Source organism: Erythrolamprus reginae, chromosome 6 (assembly GCF_031021105.1).
Source record: "Erythrolamprus reginae isolate rEryReg1 chromosome 6, rEryReg1.hap1, whole genome shotgun sequence".
NCBI classification, from domain to species: Eukaryota; Metazoa; Chordata; class Lepidosauria; order Squamata; family Dipsadidae; genus Erythrolamprus; species Erythrolamprus reginae.
Window position 1 is genome coordinate 65111364 of NC_091955.1, and position 27331 is coordinate 65138694.

The 27331-nt window shown below is 40.3% G+C and overlaps 1 protein-coding gene across 1 annotated transcript in view; it reads right to left on the reverse strand.

Moving 5' to 3' along the window:
• CACNA1I (calcium voltage-gated channel subunit alpha1 I) overlaps positions 1–27331 on the reverse strand; it is a 495583-nt gene that overhangs the window by 180292 nt on the left and 287960 nt on the right. Inside the window, exon 5 of the mRNA XM_070754808.1 lies at positions 381–478. Coding sequence (XP_070610909.1) covers positions 381–478 — 98 coding nt within the window. The remainder of the gene's footprint in view (positions 1–380; positions 479–27331) is intronic.

Here is a 27331-nt window from a genome sequence, read left to right on the forward strand (position 1 = left end):
AGGGACCAAGATGCATTAGGGAAATGAAACTTCAGCTGGCCTGAGGACTGCACCAGACTTTAGCTGTCATGTTGGGGAAGCTTTCCCAAAGTGGACAGGGCTGGGGGCTAAACTTTTAAGAACTAAAATTAATGCATTAAATATGTACAGGGCTGAAAGGCATTTATTTTGCCCTTTGAAACCTTTCGAAACTCTTCCAAATGCAAAGTGGGACCCCCTGGAGACCATATGAGGGATGCTGGTGAATTCGTGTGGCCCCTGGATTACCCCAATACTAAATCACACATACAGTGCCAACCTATTGTGAAAAAGACATGGACATGCATTTTTTTCCCATCCCCGTCAAGGAAGGAAGGAAGGAAGGAGGCAGATAGACTTACTAGGCACTCGGTTAATGGCTTTGAGGGGCCTCAGAACTCGTACAGTGCGAATTGCAGACAAATTAATATTTTGAAGATCCAGAGAATATTCCACCATCCTGCAAAAGATGAAAGACACTGAGACTATTATATATGTTTAAAACAGTGAAGGGCTACCAACATTTTTACTACCACACTGTGGGCGTGGCTTATGCAGGACGCCCTGCATTTTCTTTCAACATCTTTCAGTGCAAATTGGGTGCTCTGGGGTGGAGCTCCGTTTTTGCTACCCCCACTGCATTACCCCCCCCCCCCCAATTCAGGCAGTAGCCCACCCCTGGTTTAAAACCAATAGAGTAAATGAGGGATCGAGGAGTTAGATCTGCTTCCGCTGACAGAACGGCACCAAATCCCTTTAGTACGTCATTTCTTCTGGCTTGCATTGGCTGCCGATCAGTTTCCGGTCACAATTCAAAGTGTTGGTTATGACCTTTAAAGCCCTACATGGCATTGGACCAGAGTACCTCCGGAACTGCCTGCTGCCGCACGAATCCCAGCGACCGATAAGGTCCCACAGAGTTGGCCTTCTCCGGGTCCCGTCGAATAAACAATGTCGTTTGGCAGGCCCTAGGGGAAGAGTCTTCTCTGTGGCAGCCCCGGCCCTCTGGAATAAACTCCCCCCGGAGATTAGAATTGCCCCCACCCTCCCTGTCTTTCGTAAACTACTCAAGACTCACTTATACCACCAGGCATGGGGGAGTTGAGACACCTTTCCCCCAGGCTCTTTTATACTGTGTTTTATGTTTGGTATGAATTTGTATGCCGCCCTGAGTCTGCGGAGAGGGGCGGCATACAAATCCAATAAATAAATAAATGAATGAATGAATGAATGAATGAATGAATGAATCAATCAATCAATCAATCAATCAATCAATCAATCAATCAACCAACCAACCAACCAACCAACCAACCAACCAACAAACCAACAAATAAATGTGTTGTTTGGTTTTTTAAATAATGATAGGTTTTATATTTTTTTTAATATTAGATTTTTTCTACTATAATATTGTTTTTATTATTGTTGTGAGCCGCCCCGAGTCTTCGGAGAGGGGCGGCATACAAATCTAATATATTATTATTATTATTATTATTATTATTATTATTATTATTATTATTATTATTATTAGTCTATTGTGAGAATTTGATGGTAGGAAAGTATTGGAGGAAGCTTCACTGGGCCTGGAGAGACTAAATAAATGACTAGCATGTAGGGCTGTATATCTCAGGCTGCATCTTTAGGATATGATGACAGCATCAGGCGATAGATTCAATAGTGGATACACTTTGGGAATTTTAAAATCTGAACATGTGCATTCCACGAGCTTTGCAAAACCCAGCCTCCCCAAATCCTCAGGTTCAATTAAAAATGAATTCAATTAAATCTTTAGGACTTAAAAAAGAGCAGGAGATCAGAAATATCTTTCATTTATTCCCACCATATTTTATTCTGGATCATACTGGCTGGGATGGATGCCTAAATTTGTTCAGCAGAACATGAAGATCCATCTACTGTAGAGAATGAACAATTTCAGGACCTCCATCATTCACAAAGTTCTATATTTTTCAGAGTATAAGACATTTCTTTTTCCCCATAAAAGAGGGTGGAAATTATTATTATTATTATTATTATTATTATTATTATTATTATTATTATTATTAATTAGATTTGTATGCCGCCCCTCTCCGAAGACTCGGGACGGCTCACAACAGCAATAAAAAAACAGTATAATAATGAAACAAATCTAATAATGAAATGACATTAAAAAAACCCAACAATTAAAAAACCATGCAACACACACATAACAAAAATAATCTCTGGGGGGAGTTGATTCCAGAGGGCTGGGGCCGCCACAGCGAAGGCTCTTTCCCTGGGGCTTGCCAAATGACATTGTTTGGTCGATAGAACCCGGAGAAAGCCAACTCTGTGGGACTTTATCGGCCACTGGGATTCATGTGGTAGAAGGCGATTCCGGACGTATTCTGGTCCAATGCCATGTAGGGCTTTAAAGGTCATTACCAACACTTTCAATTGTGACCGGAAACCGATCAGCAGCCAGTGTAAGCCACGGAGTGTTGTAGAAACGCGGCCGCATTCTGCACGATCTGAAGTTTCGGAACACTTTTCAAAGGTAGCCCCATGTAGAGAGCATTGCAGTAATCGAACCTCGAGGTGATAAGGGCATGAGCGACTGTGAGCAGTGACTCCCTGTCCAATGTCGGTGCGAATACAGACATTTTTCGCCTCCTGAAACCCTGCCCCCACACCCCATTTTTTGCAAAAATGGACAGCACAGACAATTTTGGAGGCCTGCAGAGTGCTCCAGGGGACTTGGGGAAAGGCAAAACATTGACATTTTTGCAAAAAAAATGGGAGCATTATTGCCTTTCCCTAGTCCCCAGGAGCACTCTGCAGGCCTCCCAGACTCTCTATGTACCCCAAATTTTTTTTTGTAAAAAATGAGTAAAAAATTGGTACTTTTTTGCCGTTCCCCCAGTTCACAGTCTTGGTGCGTCTTATACACTGGTGCATGTTATAGTCCAAAAAATATGGTACTTTAAAAATTAATAGTGTTTATGTATTAATTTTGTACTAGGACCCTTTCCAAAAAGGATATTTGTATTTGTATACACATCTATAAATAAATGCACAAAATGGGATATATGTTGAATCTCTAACAGGAAACAGAGCTTTTTGGAATAGTATGGGGTACAGATTTGTCTGTGTGTATGTGTGCATAGATATATATATATCACCTTCTTTGCTTTGTACTATCTAATCCAGGATTCTAATCAGGATTAGAAGATTTCAATCAATGTTACTGGTTTCTTCTAATTCTGGATTTGACTTCATAGAATCTGTTCTTTTAAATCAGAGGAGAGGGGAGGTGCAGTAGTTAGAATGCAGTATTGCAGGCTACTTCTGCTGACTGCCAGCTGCCTGCAATTTGGTGGTTCAAATCTTATCAGGCTCAAGGTTGAGTCAGCCTTCCATCCTTCTGAGGGGGGTAAAATGAGGACCCAGATTGTTGGGGGCCATATGCTGACTCTGTAAACTACTTAGAGAGGGCTGAGAAGCACTTTGAAAGGACATTTAAGTCTAAATGTTAAAGCACATAGAAAATGAGTGGAACTTTGGCTGCCGGCTGCAGTCACCATGGATCCTGTTCTGACCCTCTTTGCTGTTGTCAGTGAGAATAATAATAATAAACGTTTATTTATAATGCCCTTTTAACAAAGGGCATGACAGCAAGCCATATACCAGTGTTTCCCAACCTTGGCAACTTGAAGATATCTGGACTTCAACTCCCAGAATTCCCCAGCCAGTGAATGCTGGCTGGGGAATTCTGGGAGTTGAAGTCCAAATATCTTCAAGTTGCCAAGGTTGGGAAACACTGCCATATACAACTAACAAAGACAGACAGTAGGCAATACACACCCTTAGTTAAAACACAATTAATAAAACAAAGAAGACAAGGTATAAAGACTGTGCATTTCTTTTTTAAGATTAGTGCAGAGTATTTTAGTTTTAAAAGAAGTGATCTTACATACATACTGGCTGAATTCACATATTACGTTCAGCTAATACGAGGTTTGCTTGCTTATGGTTTAAGTGAATTTCAGCTTCAATATAGTAGTTTGATTAGGCAAACTATGGTTTAATGCAGTTTAGGAACTCAGTCACAATTTTTTTCTGTCTGTTATCTGCCCTCCAGTAGAGAAAACAGTAACTCAGTGCAACCTTCTCAGGAGATCCAAGCCATAACCTAACTTGTGTAAGTCAAGTCTCTATCTTTGCAAGATTCAAAGAGAAGAATAGTTTAAAGCTTTATAAGGTCATTAGATAAGATCTTCTGGAATCAGTGTAAGCAACCAACTCACAAAATAATATAAATACACAGAGACAACATAGCACTGAATGCTCAGTGCTGCAAGACAACTGTAAAAAGAACTCCTGCCATCCAGGCCCTGGATGCGTGCAAGAAAGAACACGCACCATTGGCTTGATCCGATCAGACTTCTCTATGGGCTGGTAAATTCCTCTCAAGGACATGCTTGCTTGCTATTACTGATCTCTTGTCAGTGGAGGAAGAAAGATGGCAAAAAATTAAAAAAGTAGTTTTCCTCAATCGAGCATCCTCCATATACAGTGGTACCTCTACCTATAAACACCTCTACTTACGAACTTTTCTAGATAAGGGCCAGATGTTCAAGATTTTTTTGCCTCTTCTCAAGAACCATTTTCCACTTATAAACCTGAGCCTCCAGAACTGTAACTGGAAAAGGCAGGGAGAAGTCTCCATGGGGCCTTTCTAGGAATCTCCTGGGAGGAAACAGGGCCGGAAAAGGTGAGGAGAAGCCTCCCTGGAGCCTCTCTAGGAATCTCCTGGGAGGGAACAGGGCTGGAAAAGGTGGGGAGAAGCCTCCCTGGAGCCTCTCTAGGAATCTCCTGGGAGGAAGCAGGGCCGGAAAAGGTGAGGAGAAGCCTCCCTGGAGCCTCTCTAGGAATCTCCTGGGAGGAAACAGGGCCGGAAAAGGTGAGGAGAAGCCTCCCTGGAGCCTCTCTAGGAATCTCCTGGGAGGAAACAGGGCCGGAAAAGGTGTGGAGAAGCCTCCCTGGAGCCTCTCTAGGAATTTCCCCAATTGCACACATTATTTGCTTTTACATTGATTCCTATGGGAAAAATGGCTTCTTCTTACAGATTTTTCTACTTAAGAATCTGGTCACAGAATGAATTAAGTTCGTAAGTAGAGATATCACTGTATGCTTTTATTTTTAAATTCCATGTTATAGACCATCTGATGTAACTGGGGGGAACCAAGCTAAAAAATCAAATCAAAATCCAATTCTCGTGAGGTCTGCTCCTGAACTTTAAGAGCAAAGAGACTAGAGCTGATAAAATTAAGTGGTATAATTAATCAATTAATTCATGAGTCATATTAAAATTCAGAGCAGACTCCCGTAGGAAGAAAGTTCAGGTTGGATGACATTGTCATAAGCAATTTATGTTCATCCCCTCCAGACAGGGGATGGATTCAAAATGATCTTTCAAAGAATAAATGTTTTGTCAATGAGAGTTTTCTCACATCACCAGCACATTGCAATAGATTTTAAGTGTTCAATTTAACTGAAAGAATTGGTCCATTCATAGAAGTATATAACAATTGATATCCATAATTAGGGTTTATTCTAACATGCAGCAGAACACTTTGTACTTCTGGGAAAAGTAGATATTTTGAAACTGGGAATATGAAATGAATTGGAGATAGAGTTGTTGAAATATAAATTAGGTTTTTTAAAAAAAAATGCATTATTTTATGCTAACAATATATTATTGGTACCAAATATTTCATCAGTTAAAAGCATTTATCGATTTTTTGAATTGCTTATAAATACTTTGTGCAGATCAATAACTCAAATAGAACTTCAAGCAAATTTAAACAAGGGTGCTTCCTGCGTATACATCATATAGCATGGCAAATATAATCACAATCTATCTTCTAAGGGGTCTTGAAAATATATATATATAATATTGCAAATCAGCAGTGTAGAAAAAGCGAGAAAATTAGAATCTCAATAATTCCATTTTTTCCTTTTTATTTTTTAAATTCTTTGTTTTTCTTTTTATTAAATTACAATTGATAGAATGTTTCTCTGTATTTTCAATAGTGATTGAAATACTAGAATGTTAATAATTTCAATTCATACAGCACAGCTATCAGTATATCACAACCATATAATATTTACAAGTATTTACATCTCTATTATGGCGTCATGTAAAATGCCATCTTTCATGTTTTATCTACATACATACATACATACATACATACATACATACATACATACATACATTCAATACACCAGGGTGATTCGACACAAAAATATGTAACCCTTCCCTGGTGCAGAGCTGAAGGGATTGGATACTGTAGCCTAGAGGATAATTCTCTGCCTTACAAGGCAAAGGTTGCAGGTTCAAGTCCCAGTGAGGGTATAGCTAGCTGATGAGGCCAAAATAAGGCCGAAATAGATCTATCCTAGTCTCCCTTAATTTTCAAATTCAGCGGAAAAAAACCATGTGACACATACATACATACATACATACATACATACATACAGTTTTCTCATATTTAGATCATGACCATTTGAAATTGGATCAAAGAACTGCTGGTTTTGTGAGCTTCTGAGAAAATATATTAATTCATTTGTTTAAACTCTATGGGTATCTGTTTGCTTTTAAACTACACACATTTCCTTGGTTTCACGTCTTTCAACCTGGGACTATCTTTAATCATCTACAAAAGTATCCTTTTCCTAGACTGACCACTCTAGAACTCCAGCAAAGGGACAGAAGATTTCTCATCTATGTTGACAGACGCCCCATCTGTGCAATGGCTGAAGCTGGTGAGGCAGGAAGTATCAGTGCTCTGACCCGAGAAAATGGTTACATAAACATTGAGTAGATGTCTCAAGGCTAGGAAAAGAAGCCAGCAAAGGAAGGAAAAGGCCTGCAATTTAAACCCCGGAGCACATAGACTATGCACAGAGCTTGACTTTTGTGTTCTACATGTACAGAGCTTTTAGCGTTTCTGCAGTAAGGCCAATTATTTAGCTAAGTCATGTCTCTGAAGCTTTTGCTTTCTTGAATACAAGATGAGGCTATGGAAAGTTAACATTTATTGTTAAGCCTGAGGTGAAATCTGGATATCTGGACTGGAAAGGGTGAATGCATGAATATATGAGTAGCTGCCATGGGTCCAGCTATCTTATTGTAGGCAGTGTTCTCTTTTGCCCCATAACTACAGGACTCATTAGCACCTAGAATTGTGATGGTGAACCTATGGTGTGTGTTGGGTCCAGAGGACAGCTGAGGAATGTGACCCGCCCCTTATTCTTGGGCGGGAAAATACATAGTTTGGATTGTATTGTATTTGTATTTGTATTTATTAGATTTGTATGCCGCCCCTCTCCGAACACTCGGGGCGGCTAACAACAATATAAAAAGACAATATAAACAAATCTAATATTAAAAATAATCTAAAAAACCCCTAATTTAAATAACCACTCATACATACAAGCATACCATGTATAAATGCTATAAGCCTAGGGGGAAGGGAAAATTTCAATTCCCCCATGCCTGATGACAGAGGTGGGTTTTAAGGAGCTTGCGAAAGGCAAGGAGGGTGGGGGCAACTCTGATATCTGGGGGGAGCTGGTTCCAGAGGGTCGGGGCCGCCACAGAGAAGGCTCTTCTCCTGGGTCCCGCCAGACAACATTGCTTAGTCGATGGGACCCGGAGAAGGCCAACTCTGTGGGACCTAACTGGTCGCTGGGATTCAGCCTGGCAGCAAGAGTTATAAATAACTGCAGGCATGGCCATATTGCGTTATTGTTAGCAGTTCCAGTTGCATGTTATTGTTACTACAATTACAATAAACCTTGTGAGTTCCCTGGCCTACGGCGTCCTTATTTGGCAGATATAACACTGGCGATGAAGGAGTAACCAACCACGCTTATTTTCCTGCATTAAGGTACCTTTTCAATCCTTCTTGACTGTATGCCACCTTCCGCCTCTGCCTCCGTCGGGAAGCCGCCACTATCGTTACCGCCAGGATTTCCCCACCCACCGCCTCTGAACCGCTGCTGCGGGGGAAGCCCTACAAAGCCACCGGGATTTCCGCCGCATGCAAATACTGGCACACCGAGCCCTCTCTATGGGCACGGGAGCCATCACCCAGCTCAGCTCCACTGCACATGTGCCCTCACCAGACAGCTGATTTTTCGGATGCGAGAGGAGGGTGGGACATATGTAGGAAATGTGCATGTATGCACAGGGGGGTGTCGCACATGTATGCATGGGGCAGGGGGAGCAGGGGTGAGTGCCTCCTCCCAGCAGCCCATTTTGGTCCCAGGAGGCTCCAGGGATGTCCACTATGCCCAAAATGGGGCATGAGGGGGTAGGTGGCCTATTTTGGGTCCCAGGAGGCTGCAGGGAGGCCTACTAAGCCCAAAACCTAGTTTCATGAATGCATCAGTAGTGGGTTCTTGCTGGTACGTTAGAGCCAGCGAATGCTGGCTGGGGAATTCTGGGAGTTGCAGTCCAAATATCTTCAAGTTGCCAAGGTTGGGAAACACTATGTTAGAGGATGGTGCACTGGTAGATATCAGTGCACTGCACATGCAGCTAAGGGTCTCTTGTGTGCGCACACATATGTCCCATCCTGTTTTTGCTTTTGTGCATGCGCAGGAAGCAAAATATCACCAAGGGATGCATGCAGTGAAGGGCTACCAAAGGTTTTACTACCACACTGTGGGAGTATCCTATGCAGGACGCCCTGCATTTTCTTTCAACATCTTGCAGTGCAAATTGAGTGCTTTGGGATGGAGCTCCATATTTGCTACCCCACTGTGTGTCCCCCACCATCCGGGCAACAGCCCACCCCTGGATGTGCAGGTGAGTGAGATTTCAGTGGGTTTTTTGCTTCTGTGCATGCGCGGAAGCAAAAGAACCCCACCAAAATCTTGTTTGTGTGCATGTCCCCTCACAAGATTTTGCTTCCTGCGTAGGCACAAAAGCAGAAACACACTGAGTTGCGCCCGTCTACATGCAAGGGGCCCAAAGCTGCATGCACAGTGCACTGGCCTGCAGCTATGCATATGTGATGGGCAGGGGACCATGGGGAGTCACATGCGCAGATGGGGAGGAGGGAGAGCATAATAATAATAATAATAATAATAATAATAATAATAATAATTATTATTATTATTATTATTATTATTATTATTATTATTATTATTATTGTCAGTACAACACAGCAAACGAGATCACTATGCTGGAATTCATATTTCATCATCAGTCGGGCGCTTCCCAAGCACCTAGGACTGCGTGATGTAGCGGCGAATTATGTTTGCCGATCCCAGTAAAGCGGCCTTTTGCAATTGACAGATGGAGATTTTGTCAATTCCGATGGTTTTCAAATGTCCGCTGAGATCCTTTGGCACTGCACCCAGCGTGCCAAGTACTACTGGGACCACTTTCACTGGCTTATTATTATTATTATTATTATTATTATTATTATTATTATTTAGATTTGTATGCCATCCCTCTCCGTAGACGCAGGGCAGCTCACAACAATAATAGCACAATATATAACAAATCTAATAATTAAAAGTCATTAAAAAACCTCTTATTTAAAAAGAAACATACACACAAACATACCATGCATAAACTATATAGGTCCGGGGGAAATGTCTCAGTTCCCCCATGCCTGGTGGCATAGGTGGGTTTTAAGAAGTTTACGAAAGGCAAGGAGAGTGTGGGCAGTTCTAATCTCCAGGGGGAGCTGGTTCCAGAGGGTTGAGGCCACCACAGAGAAGGCTCTTCCCCTGGGTCCCGCCAAATGACATTGTTTCGTCGATGGGACCCGGAGAAGGCCAACTCTGTGGGACCTAACCGGTCGGTGGGATTCGTGCGGCAGAAGCAGTCTCGGAGATATTGTGGCCCAATGCCATGAAGGGCTTTATAGGTCATGACCAACACTTTGAATTGTGACCAGAAACTGATTGGCAACCAATGCAGACTGCGGAGTGTTGGTGTAACATGGGCATACTTAGGGAAGCCCATGATTGCTCTCGCACTGCATTCTGCACGGTCTGAAGTTTCCAAACACTCTTCAAAGGTAGCCCCATGTAGAGAGTGTTACAGTAGTCGAACCTCGAGGTGATGAGGGCATGAGTGACTGTGAGCCGCAACTGGTGCACCAGGCGAACCTGGGCAAACGCATGGGGGTGTCACATGCCCCTGCACAGGGAGATCACATTGCCTTATGGGTGCCATCATGCACACGTGCTGTCGCATAGGTGCATGCCTTCAGCACACAGCGACAAACAGATTAGCCATCACTGACCTAGAAGCTACTGCTTTTCATCATCAGATATAATTTCAGCACTTTAAACATTTGAGCATCAATTCTGGCTCAGTTCACTTTTGCTGCCAAACCTCAAGGATAGTATCAAGATTATCTTCAGTCAGTTCCTTGATTAGACTTCTTATGCTGGTTTCTACAATGCTTTGTAAAAACACCCAGAGTTTATCTTGGCCTATGCATGGCAACCTTACAAGCAAACGCATGGGCTAACTTGCAACCACTCTTGCAAGAAATGAGTACATGCTTGGCCATTCACAACTGGAGGTGGAGGTGAGTCATGCAGCCCCAGGAAAAAATGCAGCTGTTCTAAGAGGATGTTTCTCCTAAGTGCTTCTGTGCCCTCAACTCTGAAGTGCTGCACATCCTTACTACCAACCTTTCAAACAATACTGAATGTCATATATAAATGCTGACTTAGCTGTTAAGGAAATGTTAAAAGAGGTTACCGCCTACTTTGGCATTTACTGAATGCCTAACATAAAATTATCCTTCTGCATAGTAAAGATGATTCCTGTTTGCCAATATAGAGGGAACATTTAAATATGTCAAAGGGTTAAATAAGGTTCAGGAGGGAAGTGTTTTTAATAGGAAAGTGAACACAAGAACAAGGGGACACAATCTGAAGTTAGTTGGGGGAAAGATCAAAAGCAACATGAGAAAATATTATTTTACTGAAAGAGTAGTAGATCCTTGGAACAAACTTCCAGCAGACGTGGTTGGTAAATCCACAGTAACTGAATTTAAACATGCCTGGGATAAACATAGATCCATCCTAAGATAAAATACAAAAAATAGTATAAGGGCAGACTAGATGGGCCATGAGGTCTTTTTCTGCCGTCCGTCTTCTATGTTTCTATGTTAGATATTTTTTCCTTTGTATAACAGAGCCCTTTTTCTATCTGTTTAGCCAAAGCCAACCTTAAATTGCATTAAGAGAGGCATATAACAAAGATCAAGTGTGAAGTAGTAATATGGCTTTCTGGAAGACCAGTAGATGGGGATAATGCAGATCTCTGAGGGCAGTTGATTCCATAGGGTCCAAGCTGCCATAGAGAAGGCTCTTCCCTGTGGTCCCGCCAACCGACATTGTTTGGCGGACAGGACCTGGAGAAGGCTGACTCTGTGGGCCCTTACTGGCCACAGCGAGGTATCAGGCAGGAGGAGGTCCCATAAATAGACTGACCCTGAGCCATTTACGGCTTTAAAGGTAATAACCAATACCTTGAATTGCCTTCTGAGACCGACTGGCAACCAATGTAGCTTATGTAAAGTTGGACTAGATTCTGTATTAATTTGTGTTTTGAAATGCTTTTGTCTCTTTTTTTGTTTGGGTCTTCTAGCCTTCCCAATCAAGTCAACTACTGGTATGTGTGTCTATCTATCTATCTATCTATCTATCTATCTATCTATCTATCTATCTATCTATCTATCTATCTATCTATCTATCTAGTTAGTCCAATACACAATGAAGGTTATAGAGAATATACTTGTAGTAAAATATATCACAGAAGGAATAGAAGAGAAGAAATAAGAATAAAATATGTCAATGAACAATAGAGAAAAAGATATAGGGATGGAAGAAAAGATATATCAGATATAGGAGAGACAATTGGATAGGGGACGGAAGGCACGCTGGTGCACTTATGATCAAACAAGCTCTGACACATAAAAACAGATGTAACACGAACCATATGACTGATTCCAGGAAAGACAAATCATGTTTTCACTTGGACAAAGACAGTTTATTCCTTGTTCACAGCTTCAGTGCCACTTCCACAATAGGCATAACTGATTTTGCAGAACTGGCGCAGAGGTGGGTGCTATCATACATATCTGCAGATCAGGTTTGCTATATAAATCCTTGATTATATTCCGCCCTGTTTTTTCTCCAAAAATAGACATTCTGTAAGTTCAGCAGTACATAATTACATATAGAAGGCCTAGACCTTGAGGGCTGTCACCACCTAATTCACTCCATGCATTATTAAATATCAAAGGTTGCTCTAGGTGCTGACTCAGCGCTAGCATTAGGCCTTTGCTTTGTTCTGCAGCCTATTTAACCAAAAGAACGTTCTCTGTGAATTGTCATTCAATTCTGTTCCCAGACCAAAAAATAGAAAGAGCAGCTGTCACAACCTTTCACAACAGCATTTGCTACAGGGACATATTTTCCAGGGCAACAAAAGTATTACTTGCTGAAGTGTTATGATTTCTTCTCCCCCCCCCCTCTGCTGCCTCCTTTTCCCCCTCTCCATGCTGAAATTCTTTAAAAAAAATTACTTAATTTGTGGTAATTAAGTGAAATGATGTTTTTTCTTCAAATGCAGTATTTTCATCCTCCCATGAGGTACTTAGAGAAATTTCGAATAGGCAATGACAAATACTCAAATGCCTATTCAAAATAATTTGGAGAGATTTAGATTGTTGAGGAAACCCTTCTCAGAAAATGATCAGTCTTATCCCTTTTCTATGCATGTCTCTTTTATTTATTTTCAGACCCTTGCAGAAAGATATTTAAATCAGAAAACAAGGAGTTACAAGTGATCTAAAATGTAAAACAACTAGAATTTTCTTTCTCTGTTTTGATTGCAACTGAAGCAATCTCCTTTGCTCTTCAACTGTAGAATTGGTATCTCTAAATGTAGAGTACTCCTTTGATCATAATAGAATACCTTATTCCACCAGACTTGAAATATTGGGATTAGACAGTTTAGAACTACGCCGCCTTTGATCTGATCTAAATGTACTTCATAAAATCATATACTGTACCACAATGTCCTTCCTTTCAATGATTACTTCAGCAGCAATACAAGAGCATGCAATAGATACAAACTTAATGCAAAACGTTTCAAACTCGACTGCAGAAATTACAACTTCAGCAACAGGGTGATCAGTGTCTGGAATGTAGTAGCTGATTCTGTGGTTTCTTCCCCAAACCCTGTTCTGCCGGACTCTCTGGTAGGAGCCTCCCAAAAATTCAAAGGTACAAATTTCAGACACACACATGTTTGAAAATTCAAAACAATGTTCTTTATCACAAAATTCAAAATAAACTAAGCACTCTTTTTGTATTGCAAAGAGCACTGATCCCAAAACAACCTGGTAGTTGGAAAAGTCCCTTATCAGTTCGTAAGTACTTAGCTTGCAGCTGTAAAGAAAGTCACAGCCCTTCTTCTTCCAAAAAGTGAAACATACTTTGCTGTGCTTTGGTTTCAAAGTGGTGAAAAGTCAACAAACAAAGGCCGGAGTCAGCAACGATCAGATAATTCTCCACAATGGCCAAACCCACACGCTGCTATTTATAGCAGCAGCACTAATTACAGCAGCCCCACCCAACCACAGGTGGTCTCATTTTCTCTTGTAATAATCCTTTAGTTGTTGCTTCCTATGCATCACTCTACGCATGCGTGGATGTGTCATTAATTCTTGTTCGGAATCCAGAGATGATAAAGATGATTGATCTCCTCCTGGGCTATCTGCCAAACTCTCTTCCTCCCTGTCACTCAGGCCTCCTTGGTCAGAGGAGACTTCGTTGGCAGATTCCACTGGGAGCAAAACAGGCCTGCAGCATGTGGATGTCTCCCCCACATCCACCTGCACATTCCTTGGGGCAGGAGCTGGGCCAGAGCTAACCACAACAAACCCCCAAACCTTTAACATTAGACTGTCTACAGTTGACCTCACCCCATTCCTAAAAAGTCTGTAAGGGGTGTGCATAAGTGCACCATTGTGCCTATTGTCCCTGTTCTACTGTCCTATTGTCTTCATTTATCTGTACTTCTTTGCTTATGTTATGTTTATATAAACACCCACTATCTTGTACATGTTTAAGAAATAAATAAATAAAAATAAAAGTTCAACATCAGGAAGGCAACAGTTAAGAGGAGATTGCACTAATTTCCAAGATACTCATAGGAGAAAAACACAGACCAGAAGAAAACTGTCTTCCTAAATTAAGGAGATTTTTAAAAATCCATTTTCCTCAGTGAAAACAGAATGACTTTTCAGAAAAAGATTTTCAGTAAGTTAACTAGTTATTGATGAGTTAATAAAACAAGGCAAACATGCAAATCTATTTTTATGGCAATCTGGAAACATATTATTGAGTAGTTTACCAATTAAGTCTATTTCTCTGTAAATTCAGCTAATATTTCAATTTGATTTTGTTATAGTCTACAATATTATAGGAAATGTGCATATTTTCAGAGCCAAATAAACAAATAAATAAACTAAATAAATGCTGGATTTATTCTCTTCCCCCATTAAGAATACATTGCCTATTATTATTTCTACAACTTTCTGACTTCTGCATCGCACAGATGGATTATTTTATTACTTAAAATTGAGGTATTCAGAAGCCAAAAAGTTGTAGAAATAACAACAGGTAATCTATTCTTGCTAGGAGAAAAGGAATATACTTCTTTCATAACCTGTTGCCTTAAGATATGTGCAAACTTTTAGGCATAGTCTGCCTTCTCTGACTCCCTCCTGCACTTTATTCTATCTAAACCAATTTGAGATATAGGACCACACATGCTGATAATTATCATTCTGTTCAATGCCTAGAAACTTTACTTGCATTTTTGAGCAAACACATGAACATGTGGAACAAAATACATACACTTGATCGTTGTCAAAAGGCTAAGAAGCATTTGTGTATTTGCTCAGACTCTGAAATTGAGACTGTAGCACACCTACTTCTGAAATGCACTTTCACTTTTGGGAGGGCAGAATCACAAGCTATGCTGACTACACTCACGTGGGAATCCTGTGTTACCTACTGAATAGGTTCAGTAAGCCATCAGAATTGTAGCGAAATTTTACCGTTTTTGAAACTGATTTTTTTTTTTAGGTATAAACTTGTGCAGGCATGAATAGGTTGCTTTTTAAAATCTTTTTAAACTGAATTCAGTGTAAAATTTTAACTTCTATATGTTTGGTCTACGAGCATATACAGTATTTTAATAATATAAACAAAACACAATATGAAACAAAATGTGTTTTTCTGTTTGCACTGTTCCCATAACAACAGGTTGCGATCTGCAATGCTTATGGCATTTCTGTCCACATAGAAAAAGGCAGAACCGGTAGCAAACTGCTGGTGACATCATGATGAAATCATGGAACCTGTTTTGTCGGGTTTTTTGGGTTTATTTTTAAAAAAATTGGGGGAATTTTTTTTTTCTTTTGCACATATGCAGAAGCTGAATCACCATCTTGTTTTTGTTTTTTGGATTTTTTGGCACTGCACATGAGCTCATGCGCAAAATGTGTGCACAACCACAAGGCACGTCCACGTGGTGCGGGAGGAAGTGAACCGACAGTGAGGTAAATTAGAATCCGTGGTGGGCTCCTACGGGTACGGTCAGGTAGCAAAATTTTGATTTTTTTTTTCTTTTTTCCCCTTCTGGGCTCTGGGTATGTTTTTCTTATCACAGTAAATGAGATTGAATGTGCATAATTTCAGAAGAGCTGTGTGTGTGTGTGTGTACATACACATACAGTTTATATAGTAGATAATGTATATTTGTGTGTGCCTGTGTGTAATATGTATGTACACATATGGCATATATATATGAACTGAAATAGTATATTTTGGATGCTCAGTAATAGTAAATAGAGAGGGAAATTGTATCACTTTGAGTTGAGGATAGGCCAGGCACCCAAACCCAAACTCTTGACGTGAGTGACATCATGTTGGCCATCTTTAAGCCAGTCACATAACCTTTAAGCCACACCCCCAGTCACATGATCATCAAGCCATGCTCACCTGGTCACATGGCCGGCAAGCCACACCCACAAAATAAACCACACCCACAGTATGGGTGTAGCCCTTCACTGATTAGAACCCACTCCTGGATAAAGGTCAAAGCCTGTTTCTCTCACTCCACAACTCAAATTTAAGCTACAGGAAGACAGAATTTGAATGAATGTTAGAAAAAACCTTCCTAGCTGTAAAAGCAGTTAAATAATGGAATCAATTAGCTGGTGAGGTGATGGGCTTCCCTTGATTGGATGTTTTCCAGCAGTTGCCTGTCTGGGATTCTTTCATTTGGATTTTTATACTGAGATGGGACTTAATGGCCTAAATTGCTATTCCAATATTATGGTTGTAGCATGGAAGCTGCTGCTTACCTCATTGCTCCCATCTGCATTAGAGGAGGATGTACTATCTCTCCATTGGAAAATACAGCCCAGTAAATGGTTCATCTACTTTTTTAAGCAAGTCAATGTATAAACGGATTAGGAAGCTAAACCACTATTAGAAGTGGAAAATAAATGGAAAATAGATGGGATTTAAGCACAGAGCTTATAAGGCAATTTCATGGATGCAGCCTTTCTCACTGGCAGCTACATTTTCTTTGAAAATGTAGCTTTCTTTGCTCAAAAAAAATAAAGGGAACACTTAAACAATACAATATAACTCCAAGTAAATAAAACTTCTGTGAAATCAAACTGTCCATTTAGGAAGCCACACCGATTGACCATCAAGTTCACATGCTGTTGTGCATATTCAACTTTGTACAGAACAAAGTATTCATAGAAACATAGAAGTCTGACGGCAGAAAAAGACCTCATGGTCCATCTAGTCTGCCCTTATACTATTTTCTGTATTTTATCTTAGGATGGATATATGTTTATCCCAGGCATGTTTAAAGTCAGTTACTGTGGATTTATCTACCACGTCTGCTGGAAGTTTGTTCCAAGGATCTACTACTCTTTCAGTCAAATAATATTTTCTCATGTTGCTTTTGATCTTTCCCCCAACTAACTTCAGATTGTGTCCCCTTGTTCTTGTGTTCACTTTCCTATTAAAAACACTTCCCTCCTGGACCTTATTTAACCCTTTAACATATTTAAATGTTGCGATCATGTCCCCCCTTTTCCTTCTGTCCTCCAGACTATACAGATTGAGTTCATGAAGTCTTTCCTGATACGTTTTATGCTTAAGACCTTCCACCATTCTTGTAGCCCGTCTTTGGACCCGTTCAATTTTGTCAATATCTTTTTGTAGGTGAGGTCTCCAGAACTGAACACAGTATTCCAAATGTGAATATGAGAATAAATGAGGATATTTCATTCATTCAGACCTTAGATGTGTTATTAGAGTGTTCCCTTTAATTTTTTTGAGCCGTATATTTGTTTGCAAGATAATAACCCATACCCAGCCCTGTTTCTTTTCATGGAAATAAACCTACTGAATTTCAGTACATAAAATAATTTCTTAATTTCTTCCATCAGGATTTGTCAAAGACAAATTCATCATGTTTAATTCTGAATTAATTACACATGGACATATTGAACATGCAACATGCATCTGGATCTAAAATTAGGGTGAGGAAATATAGCCACTTTATGAATTGTGGACTTAAATTCCCAGAATTCCTGAGCCAGCACGATCCAGAGCAGGGGATTCAAACCCATGACCTGTGGCATGCATCATGTGCTGGCCCCACCCCAGCCCAGTTTAGTGAAGGGGGGGGAAAGTCCTGATATGTCATGTGATGCCACCATCCCCAGTAGTGATGTAGATACAGTCCCCTTATACCTGCTGAAAACAGTGTATGAGGGATCTCATAGACAAGGCATCTTTGTTTTATTAGTCCAAGAGCCATGGTGTCTTCAGTAACTCACATGAGGTCTGATGCCTTTGATCATCCTGTAGGTGGCCTCTCTAGAGCTGCCTCAACCACTGTGCAGACATTTGAACTGATTAGGAGCAGCTGTTTGTTGACAATCAGTAGCATGGATTACTTACTGCTGTTCACTGTGATATGGACATTTAGGTAACACCTAAAACAAGTACTTAAATATCATTTAATTCAAATGACCCTTAGCATCCTTCCATGTCTTGGAGCAGTTGCATAGTATCTAGGATAGACATTCATACTTCAGTTAGAAATTCTGACCTATTATAATATCCTGTGACCCACAGTTCTTTGGGATTGCCATCAGCTGTGGTCTCATATTCAGGAAGGGGCAGGTCCTCCTTTTCCTGATGCATCCTCCTCCTCTAACTTTCAGAGAAGGGTCAAAGCTTAGTAGTGTTATCATAATCTCCTTTGCTTATACCACAGGAAGATACTGTACCTTCCCCTAACACTGTCACTGGCCCTACCTTGATTTCAGTCACCAGTAATGGCACCACTGGTATCGTGGAAGTGGCATGTTACTAAAGTCCATTTCTGTGATGGAATGTTGAACATATCAGGAATGTAGAAGAGCAGGATTGTTGTAAAAAGATTTGTTAACCCAGGAGACAGGGAAAGCATGACAAAGAGATTCAGCACAACTCTCTCATTATGTATGTGTATGTGTGTATATGTATGTATTCAAGATATAGAGACAGAAATAGATATAGATATAGATATAGATATAGATAGATAGATGGATAGATGGATAGATGGATGGATGGATGGATGGATGGATGGATAGATAGATAGATAGATAGATAGATAGATAGATAGATAGATAGATAGATATGGGTGTGTTTGTGTATGCACATAGATAGCAGTGTATGTGTACACACAGAGAGAGAGAGAGAGAAAGTGAGAGAGAGAGAAAGAGAAAGAGAAAGTGAGAGAGGAGAGAAAGAAAGAAAGAGAGAAAGAGAGAAAGAAAGAAAGAGAGAAAGAGAGAGAAAGAGAAAGAGAGAGAGAGAGAGAAAGTGAGAGAGAGAGAGAGAAAGAAAGAAAGAAAGAGAGAAAGAGAGAGAGAGAGAGAGAGATAGCTGTCCAAGGCCATACACTCCAACTGTGTTTTCCTTCTTGATATTTTCAACTTTGGCACTCGAGTTGCCAATCACAAGCAGCACATCTTGCTTGCATTATCTGTTGATTTCAATTTTTTCATAACACTCATCAACCTCTTCTTTGCATCAATGGTTGCAGCATAAATTTAGATAATTGTATTAAAGAGCTGTCCACAAAGTTTGAGTGATATTATTTCATTATTGATTGCATTGTTCCCAAATATTTTCTGTTGCTATTCTCTTCCTAACTATGACAGAATGCCATCCTTTCACTGTTTTACATGTTTTGAGTAATAGACAGTGTGACCTATTGACTGAAGGTGACCAATCCAATCAACTGAAGCCACTAATTCCTAGGATGTCAATGTGTAGTAATTCATTTCATATTTCACTGCATTGAACATATTCTTGCTTCTTCTATTTCACTTTCCTTTTTTACATAAATTTAAAGTTTTAAAGAGAACATAAAAACCAACCCAACCTAATATAGAATAGAGAGAAGAAATAAAGAAAAAACAAAAAGTTGAAAGAAAAAATAAAATAGAAAGAAGGTGCATCCAATTTCCCTTGCAGAAAATACAACATGATTACAAATGGAAGATTGTCTTACTTTGTGATTTTCTAATCATTAAAACTATAAATCATAAGTTCATTTTTTCTTTGGTGCAAAAAAAATTATGAGGGTTTTTTAATCAGCTATAGGTGTAGATGTTGTCTTTTTTCTGATAAAAAAAGTTAATATAGTCATCTTCAACTTCCATCATCTTCACCAACCGTTCCTTTATTGTGGATAGTGACAAAGCTTTCTACTTTTGAGTATATAGTAATCGCACTGCAATTGTTATATAGGAAAATGAAGTTCCATGACTTGTTTCTAGTGGCATGTCCATTAGTCCCAAGAGAAAAGCCTTTTGAGATTCCAATTGTACTTTAAGCTTTAAAATCTTCTGAATTAAAATATATATTTATATCTAATTTGGTGAGCTATTTTACACATTCACTAGGTATGAGAAGTTGTTTCTTCATTTGTTCACATTACCAGCAAAGATTTAAGGTACCTTTATGTATTCCAGATAATATCTTTGGTGGCAAACACCAAAGACACATACATTCTGTGTTCCCAAAGTAATTCAGTCGTTGACAGGTAGGACATAGTAGCAGATAATTTTATGTACTAAGCTTAGGTCAGACTGAAGGCAGCGTAGTTCTAACTTGTCTAAAGCCAGAATTTCAAGTCTGGTGGCATAAGGTATTTTATGTAGGTAGAGGAAAGGAGGACTCTTTTCATGAAATATCTCTGGACTCACTCAATTGTATTAATGTCTAATGCAGTGCAGATTCCAGACAGTTGAGCTATATTTGAGAATTGGTCTAGCAAATGTTTTGTATGCTCTAGTTAGCAGTATTACCAAAGAAGAAACTGTACGTTAACAGCTCTTAATGCCTCTTTGGCAATGTTGTTACAGTGGGCTGCTTTTTCTGCATCCAGTATTTTGTTATATGGCTGCTGCCCAATATAAATCACTGCTTGTCTTATCTGTGTAACTGGATTACCTTCATGCCTTGGGCAATCCTGTTGGGATTATCTATAGAAATTTAATATTCCCAGATAAACCAACATAATTTATTTTGAAGGAAGAGAGTTAATTTAAAGAGGATGAATAAAAAGAGGGGAGAGAATGAGGGAAATCTCTTTGTCATGGGCTCCCATCACTGATACCATTACTGTTCTGCCAGCATGTCTCAACCGCCCGTAATTACAGGGTAATTAGTCCAGGAAGACACCCACCACACAATAAAAGGAAAACCCAAAAGTTTTTATAAACATAAAACCAGAAACAGCTCCCTTTTTAAATGTCAAAGGGATTTTCTGGTACACACAAGGCACAGGTTAAATGCAATCCAATTGCTCACCCAATAACAGGGAAATTGAGTCCAATTCTAAAGTCCAGAGAGTCCACACACACAATCTTGAACAGCACAAAAACCACGATCTTGATTAAACATTTTCTATTATCCAGTATTTTGTTAACACCCCATCCCGAAAACACAAATTGTAAGTGCCTTTTGGGATACTCTGAATATTCTGTTCTCAAAATGAAGGGTTTGCTTTGAGTCCAGAGTATCAAAAACAACTGTTTTGAGAATGAACAGGGAAAGCTGGAATAACTCAATCAAGGATGTAAACATAAAAAAAAAAAGAAAATGGTAGAGAAAATGAATTATAGGACTTGGTTTTTATACTCAGGTTCAATAAACTACTCCCCAACAATATTTGGATGCTGTTGTTCCTCTCATTTTGTGTTATTATCTTTTTCAATCTCTTCCAGGTTTTTGGCTACTCACTCCAGTCTTGATTTATGCCCATTGTCCTTCTGGTTTTCTTTCTGTATTTCTCACTCTTCCTATGCTATTCAGTTTTTCCCATAAAACATCCACGGTATTGTTCTTGGCTTAATCCTGATTTACTCTCTTTGCTCTCCTCCCCATCTCATTTTAGTCTTTCTGATCCAGCTGATACTGGAGTCTGCCTGTTTGTCAATTTCCCCAATTCAGAGCAGAATGGGACCAGATTTGGTGCAATGAGAAAAGCCATCAAAAGAAAGAAGGGGTTTGAAAATTGAATAGGTATACCTGGAGGCTATGGAGAAAAGTGTGTCAGAAAATGTTCCTATGACAACTTTTTTAGTCTTCACTAGTGTTGGACAAACCGAACCTGCACAACTTTTTTCTTAAAAATTCGTGTTCCGGTTCGGCATTTATGCTGAGCACCGCGAAGTGCCGCCGCCCAGCTGTCATCTGCTAAGAAGAGGAGGAGGAGCCGGGTGCTGGTGGTGGCAGAAGAAGGTGAACACCAGGGAGCTGTCGGTCGATCGGGAGGCTGGGAGGAAGGCACAAAAGGAGCTGAGGAATCCCACAAAGGGATTCTGGGGGTGGAGCTTTGACATCACTTCCTGGATTCCGCACGCCGCCGCTTACAGGCAGGTTGCTAAGCACACCAAGGTGATCACTTCCTGGATTCCGTCCTCCCATCATTACTCTAGTGCCACCCCTGGAATCTTAAAAGGATGGGCACGTGCTTCCACCACCACCACACCAGTCAGTGCAGGGCCTCACTCGCCTGGAACTTCTTCTGTGTGCTCACTCCCGGCCGGCTGGCCATCCCAAAGCCAGCGTGAGGCTCGCGCGAGGCCACCGCGGAAAATTTTTAGCTTTGACGATAGGGAGACTTCTTCCTGGGGCATGGCTTTATTTCGGCCGGCCAGGAAGAAGTATATGTGATGTGAAAGCTCCACCCCCGGAATCCCTTCGTGGGATTCCCCAACTCCTTTTGATTGCGGCGTGGCTGGGGCATCCTTTCACGTAAAAATTAAAATTTTTATTTTTACGAAAGAACCTCCCTTTGCTTGCGGCATGGCTGGGGCGTCCTTTTTTGTAAAAATAAAAATAAATAAAAATAAAAATTCCGTAAAAATAAAAAAATTATGGGATTCTGGGGGTGGAGCTTTGACGTCACAGAGTGCTCAGAGTTCGGGTTCGGGTTCGGACAAACTTCACGCAAAGTTTCACTGAACCCGCCGAACCCGAACTCCGTTGGGTTCTCCCATCACTACTCTTCACTAAAGTGGGCGTGGGTACAGCCAACACCTGATACATTCAGCCTGAAGGTTTCAAGTTTGACAGTTGTGCATTAAGATGTTTTCCCCTCCCTCCCTCCCTCCCTCCCTCCTTTCCTTATCATGTGACCTGGAGTAGGAATGCTAGTAAGGGGTTGGGAAAAATCCAGATGTTTGCTGTGCCTGCTTTCCTATCTTATTTCAATCTCCTTTGCTTCAGTCATAATCCTGGATATTCTTCTGAGCTAGCCTAGAAGCCTTAAGTTAGCAAAAAAACTACACAAGGATGACTTGTGCCAAGTAGTGCTGATCAATGATTTTACAACCTGGACTGAGTTAGTATGCATTAGGAGAATATGGGCTCTGTCTCCTTTATCACACAGAGCAGACTGCTAGCACATTTGAAATAGGGACCCACAAGCACCTACAGGCATTAATCCACACAAGCTTGACAGGCTACAACTTTGATGGCTTTTCAAAATGATATAAAGCACGGGCTTATAAATATACAGGCATGAGTTCAGAAGCATTAAAGCATTTCCCCGATTCCAGATTATAGGAAGCAGGAAGCAGTGGTGGGGTGAGTTAGGTAGGGATCGTTTTGCTGCTCACTCACTAAAAAGGCAAGAGGGTGGAAGCTCTCAGGGTCCCCACCCCCGTCCCCATTCTCGAGTTGCTTTTAAATTTTTAAGAAAGACTCTAGTGCAGTTTTTGAACTTGCTTTGTTTTTGTGAAGTGATAGAGGAATTCTGGGTGCACAATTTTCCATCAAGCTGCAACTTCCCTGACTGCTTCGTCTTCCCACCATGAGAACATACCAAATGGAAGAAAATCCTTTGCAAAAATGAGTGGAAGAACTAGAGAAGCCACAGAAATAAGAGGAAAAAATAGAAGTCAAGCAGCCATTCGGCTACTTGCTATAGCTTACATCTTGCATGGATACTACCACATCTATGCATTTTTAAAGAGTTATATCACCTGTATATAAACAAGAATAAGTCTACAGTATTTTAAAACTTATGTTAGAATTCTTCTGTATCTCCTTCTTTCTTTCTTAATATAAATACAGAAATACAGAATATGGATATTTAATACTTTATACCAACCTGTAGTTATGCTTTCATAAATATTCCCCTCCTAAAATTTTGGTTTTTATGGTGTCATTTTTATTTTGAGATTATTTTGTCCTTAATTTTTATTTTTAATGTTTCTATTTTAAGTATGCTTACTTTTTAAATTGAATGAAATTGAAAGAATTGCAGGACAGTGACTGAAAAAATGGAGAAGGCATTTTTAGCATAGCACTAATGAACAGACTACATTTTCATTTCCAAATCACACATAGTTCTTGTATATTTTGCATACATAGGTTGGGTTGCATATAACCCAACCTACTTAGGGTTGGGTTAGTTTATGTTCCACTCATAGGCTTTTTTCCTTACATCTCCTTGGTTACCATGGAAACCTACACTAGTAGATGTCTTCTTATATATTAATCCTATTCAGGAGCCGTACACATAAATTGGTTGGTGGGTTGTAGAAAATGGGAGCAATATACTGAAAGACTGTCCAGTAGAAATGTCAACATCCAGGACACCCTAAAACAGTGATGGTGAACCTTTTTAGCACTGAGTGCTAAAAAGGGAGTGTCCGTGTGGGGCTCATTGGGGCCGCAACCTGGAAGAGGTCAATCTACATTTCTATACCAAAAAAAGGAGACTTAACAGAATGTTACATTTTAGCGAAATAGTGCTCAGGATCATCCAATGCAGATCAGAGCTCTACGTGGAAAAAGAGATGCTTAGACTGGCTTTAGAAAAGGTCAAGCAACATGACACATCATTGCTGATGCATGCTGGATAATTGAGAAAGTCAATACCAAAAAGAAATCAGTATGTCCTTGATAGATTATAGAAAGGTCTTTGAGTGTGTCAGTCACATTAGGCTATGGAACGTGCTTAGAAACATCTAATTGTTTTATACACAGGTCAGGAAGGCACAATATGTGTAGAACATGATGAAACAGACTCTCAATCATCCAGGTCATGGTTGTCCCAAAGGAGCTTTTTCCAAAAGGCAACTGGACTTTCTTGGCGGCAGGGGTGTGTGTGTGTGTGTTACTCAGTTCTGAAGAACCTTCTTGGATGAGAAGTGAAACATTTTCAAAGGGAAAAAACAAAGAACCCAAGAAAGTCAAGAAACAAAGTGGGGAAAAAAACAGAGCTAAAATTAAATATAAATGAATGGGCAAAGTAATGAAAACAACCAGCCTTAGAACTGATAATGAAATGGCAGACAGCTTCTATCTTTTAGGATTAACTATCAACCATAAAGGAACAGGTAGTCAATGCAGACTAGCACTTGATATAGCATCATGAAGGCCTTGGCAAGCCCCTGCTGTGATGTATCTGTATCTAAAAATACCTACAAAGATCAGAATAGTGCAAGCCATAGTATTCCCTATGACAGTCTATGAAAATTTAATTGGACTTTGAAGAAGTATGAAAGTATTTGAAGGTATACTTGTTTATTTATTTTATTTTATTTTATTTTATTTTATTGGATTTATATGTCGCCCCTCTCCGAGGACTTGGGGTGGCTCACAGCATGTACAGAAAAACAGGAAACAATAATAACAATCCAATTATACCTTAAAAACAATTAAAATTCTAATTAAAAACTATCAATATCATTCATTCAGCAGTCAAACTAAGCATTCACCAGTCAGTTGGGAAGGTCTAAGGAACCCCAGGCCTGGCGGCAAAGATGAGTTTTTAAACTTTTTCAGAAGACAAGGAGGGTGGGGGCAGTACGAATCTCTGGGGGGAGCTGATTCCAGAGGGCCGGAGCCCCCACAGAGAAGGCTCCTCCCCTAGGTCCTGCCAGCCGACATTGTTTGGTCGACTGGACCCTAAGGAGACTAACTCTGTGGGGCCTCACTGGTCACTGGGTTTCATGTGGCAGAAGGCGGTCTCGGAGATAATCTGGTCCTATGCCATGTAGGGCTTTATAGGTCATAACCAACACTTTGAATTGTGTCTGGAAACAAATTGGTAGCCAATGCAGTCCACGGAGTGATGATGAAATATGGGCATTTCTTGGAAGGCCCAAGACTGCTCGCGCGGCTGCATTTTGGACGAGCTGAAGTTTCCGAACACTCTTCAAGGGTAGCCCCATGTAGAGAGCATTGCAGTAGTCGAACCTCGAGGTGATAAGGGCCTCGTTTATTGGTCAATAGAAGTGGATTCTCTGCATCCTATGTTATTTGTCAGAGATACATTTATAATCCCAATTAATCAACAAACTGATGACTTGATGTTAGTTGTAACTTATGAACAGGTTGCTTACAGATGTAGACTACACATGGAGGATTGCAATGAAATATGGGCATCATTTATTGAAGCTTTTATGTAAAAATCTCTATTTAGGATACTTCTAGAGATATTAAGACTGGGAATTATTACTCTCATAATTCCTAACTCTATTTCCCAGTTGGAATACACTCAGTTGGGAACGCTACAGTAAATTAACAGAATAATAATCACATTAATACACTATATAGACTGCAGAAGTTCCAAGGTTTTATTTTTCCTGCTGGTACTAAACCACTTCAGTAAAATTGTTCACTGCTTGCCAACCTTAAGGGGAGAAGCTGTGTATACTGGATTTGGTTATTATCATGCCCTATCATTTTAGCTAATATCCCAAATTCAGAAAAACTCTTATCCCCGGAAGAAAAATTGTATCCCTACATTGAAGTTTTTATAAGTACTTCTGATGGCTGTTCCAATAAGAGTTGTTGAAACCACTTAAACCTCCCCGCCTGCCAGTTTCTTGTGATTCAATTATTGTGTGGTTAATGTATCCAATTAGTCCTAACAGCAATGCTACATTGAAACATGGGAAGGGAGGGCATAAAGCAAACAAGCCAATAAATTACTTAAGTGGATAGCAAGTATTATCCAAGATACACATCAGCAGTCCCCTGATGTGAAAAGTGCCCATCAATCATATCTGGCAAGGCTAAAGACCATTGAAAGCAAGATGACAGATCGATCCATTGACTCATAAATCAATTCTAGGAATTGGATTAGAAGGTGAGTAGGAAAAAGCCCCACTGAGCCCTTGATACACACACACACACACACACACACACACACACAAACACACGCCTTGTTAAAAACCCCATCATTAATGGCTCCTTGACTCCCAAATATTTAGAACATGGGTATCAAACGCACCATGTGATGTTGCCATCATGTGACATTTTGCAACATTTTCCCCATTTGCGAAGCTGGGATGGGCGTGGCCTGTGTGTGATGCATCTAGGCTATAGATCAGTAATAGGAAGCCAAAATTTTTATTGCCACACTGTGGGTGTGGCTTATTTTGTGGGTGGGACTAGATGGGAGTGGCTTGCTGGCCATGTGACCAGGTGGGAGTGGCTTGAACGATCATCATAGTTCAAATGAGCTGTTAAGTCCTCGAATTACAACCTCAGCAGGGTCGCTCTCTGGGGTGACAATTTGCTTCGCGTTTCCTGAGCTCTCCTTCCTGGGTCGTCCCCTGTCTCAGGCTGGGTAGCTAGGTGAAAGGGTGCCAATTAGCTGTTGAGAAAA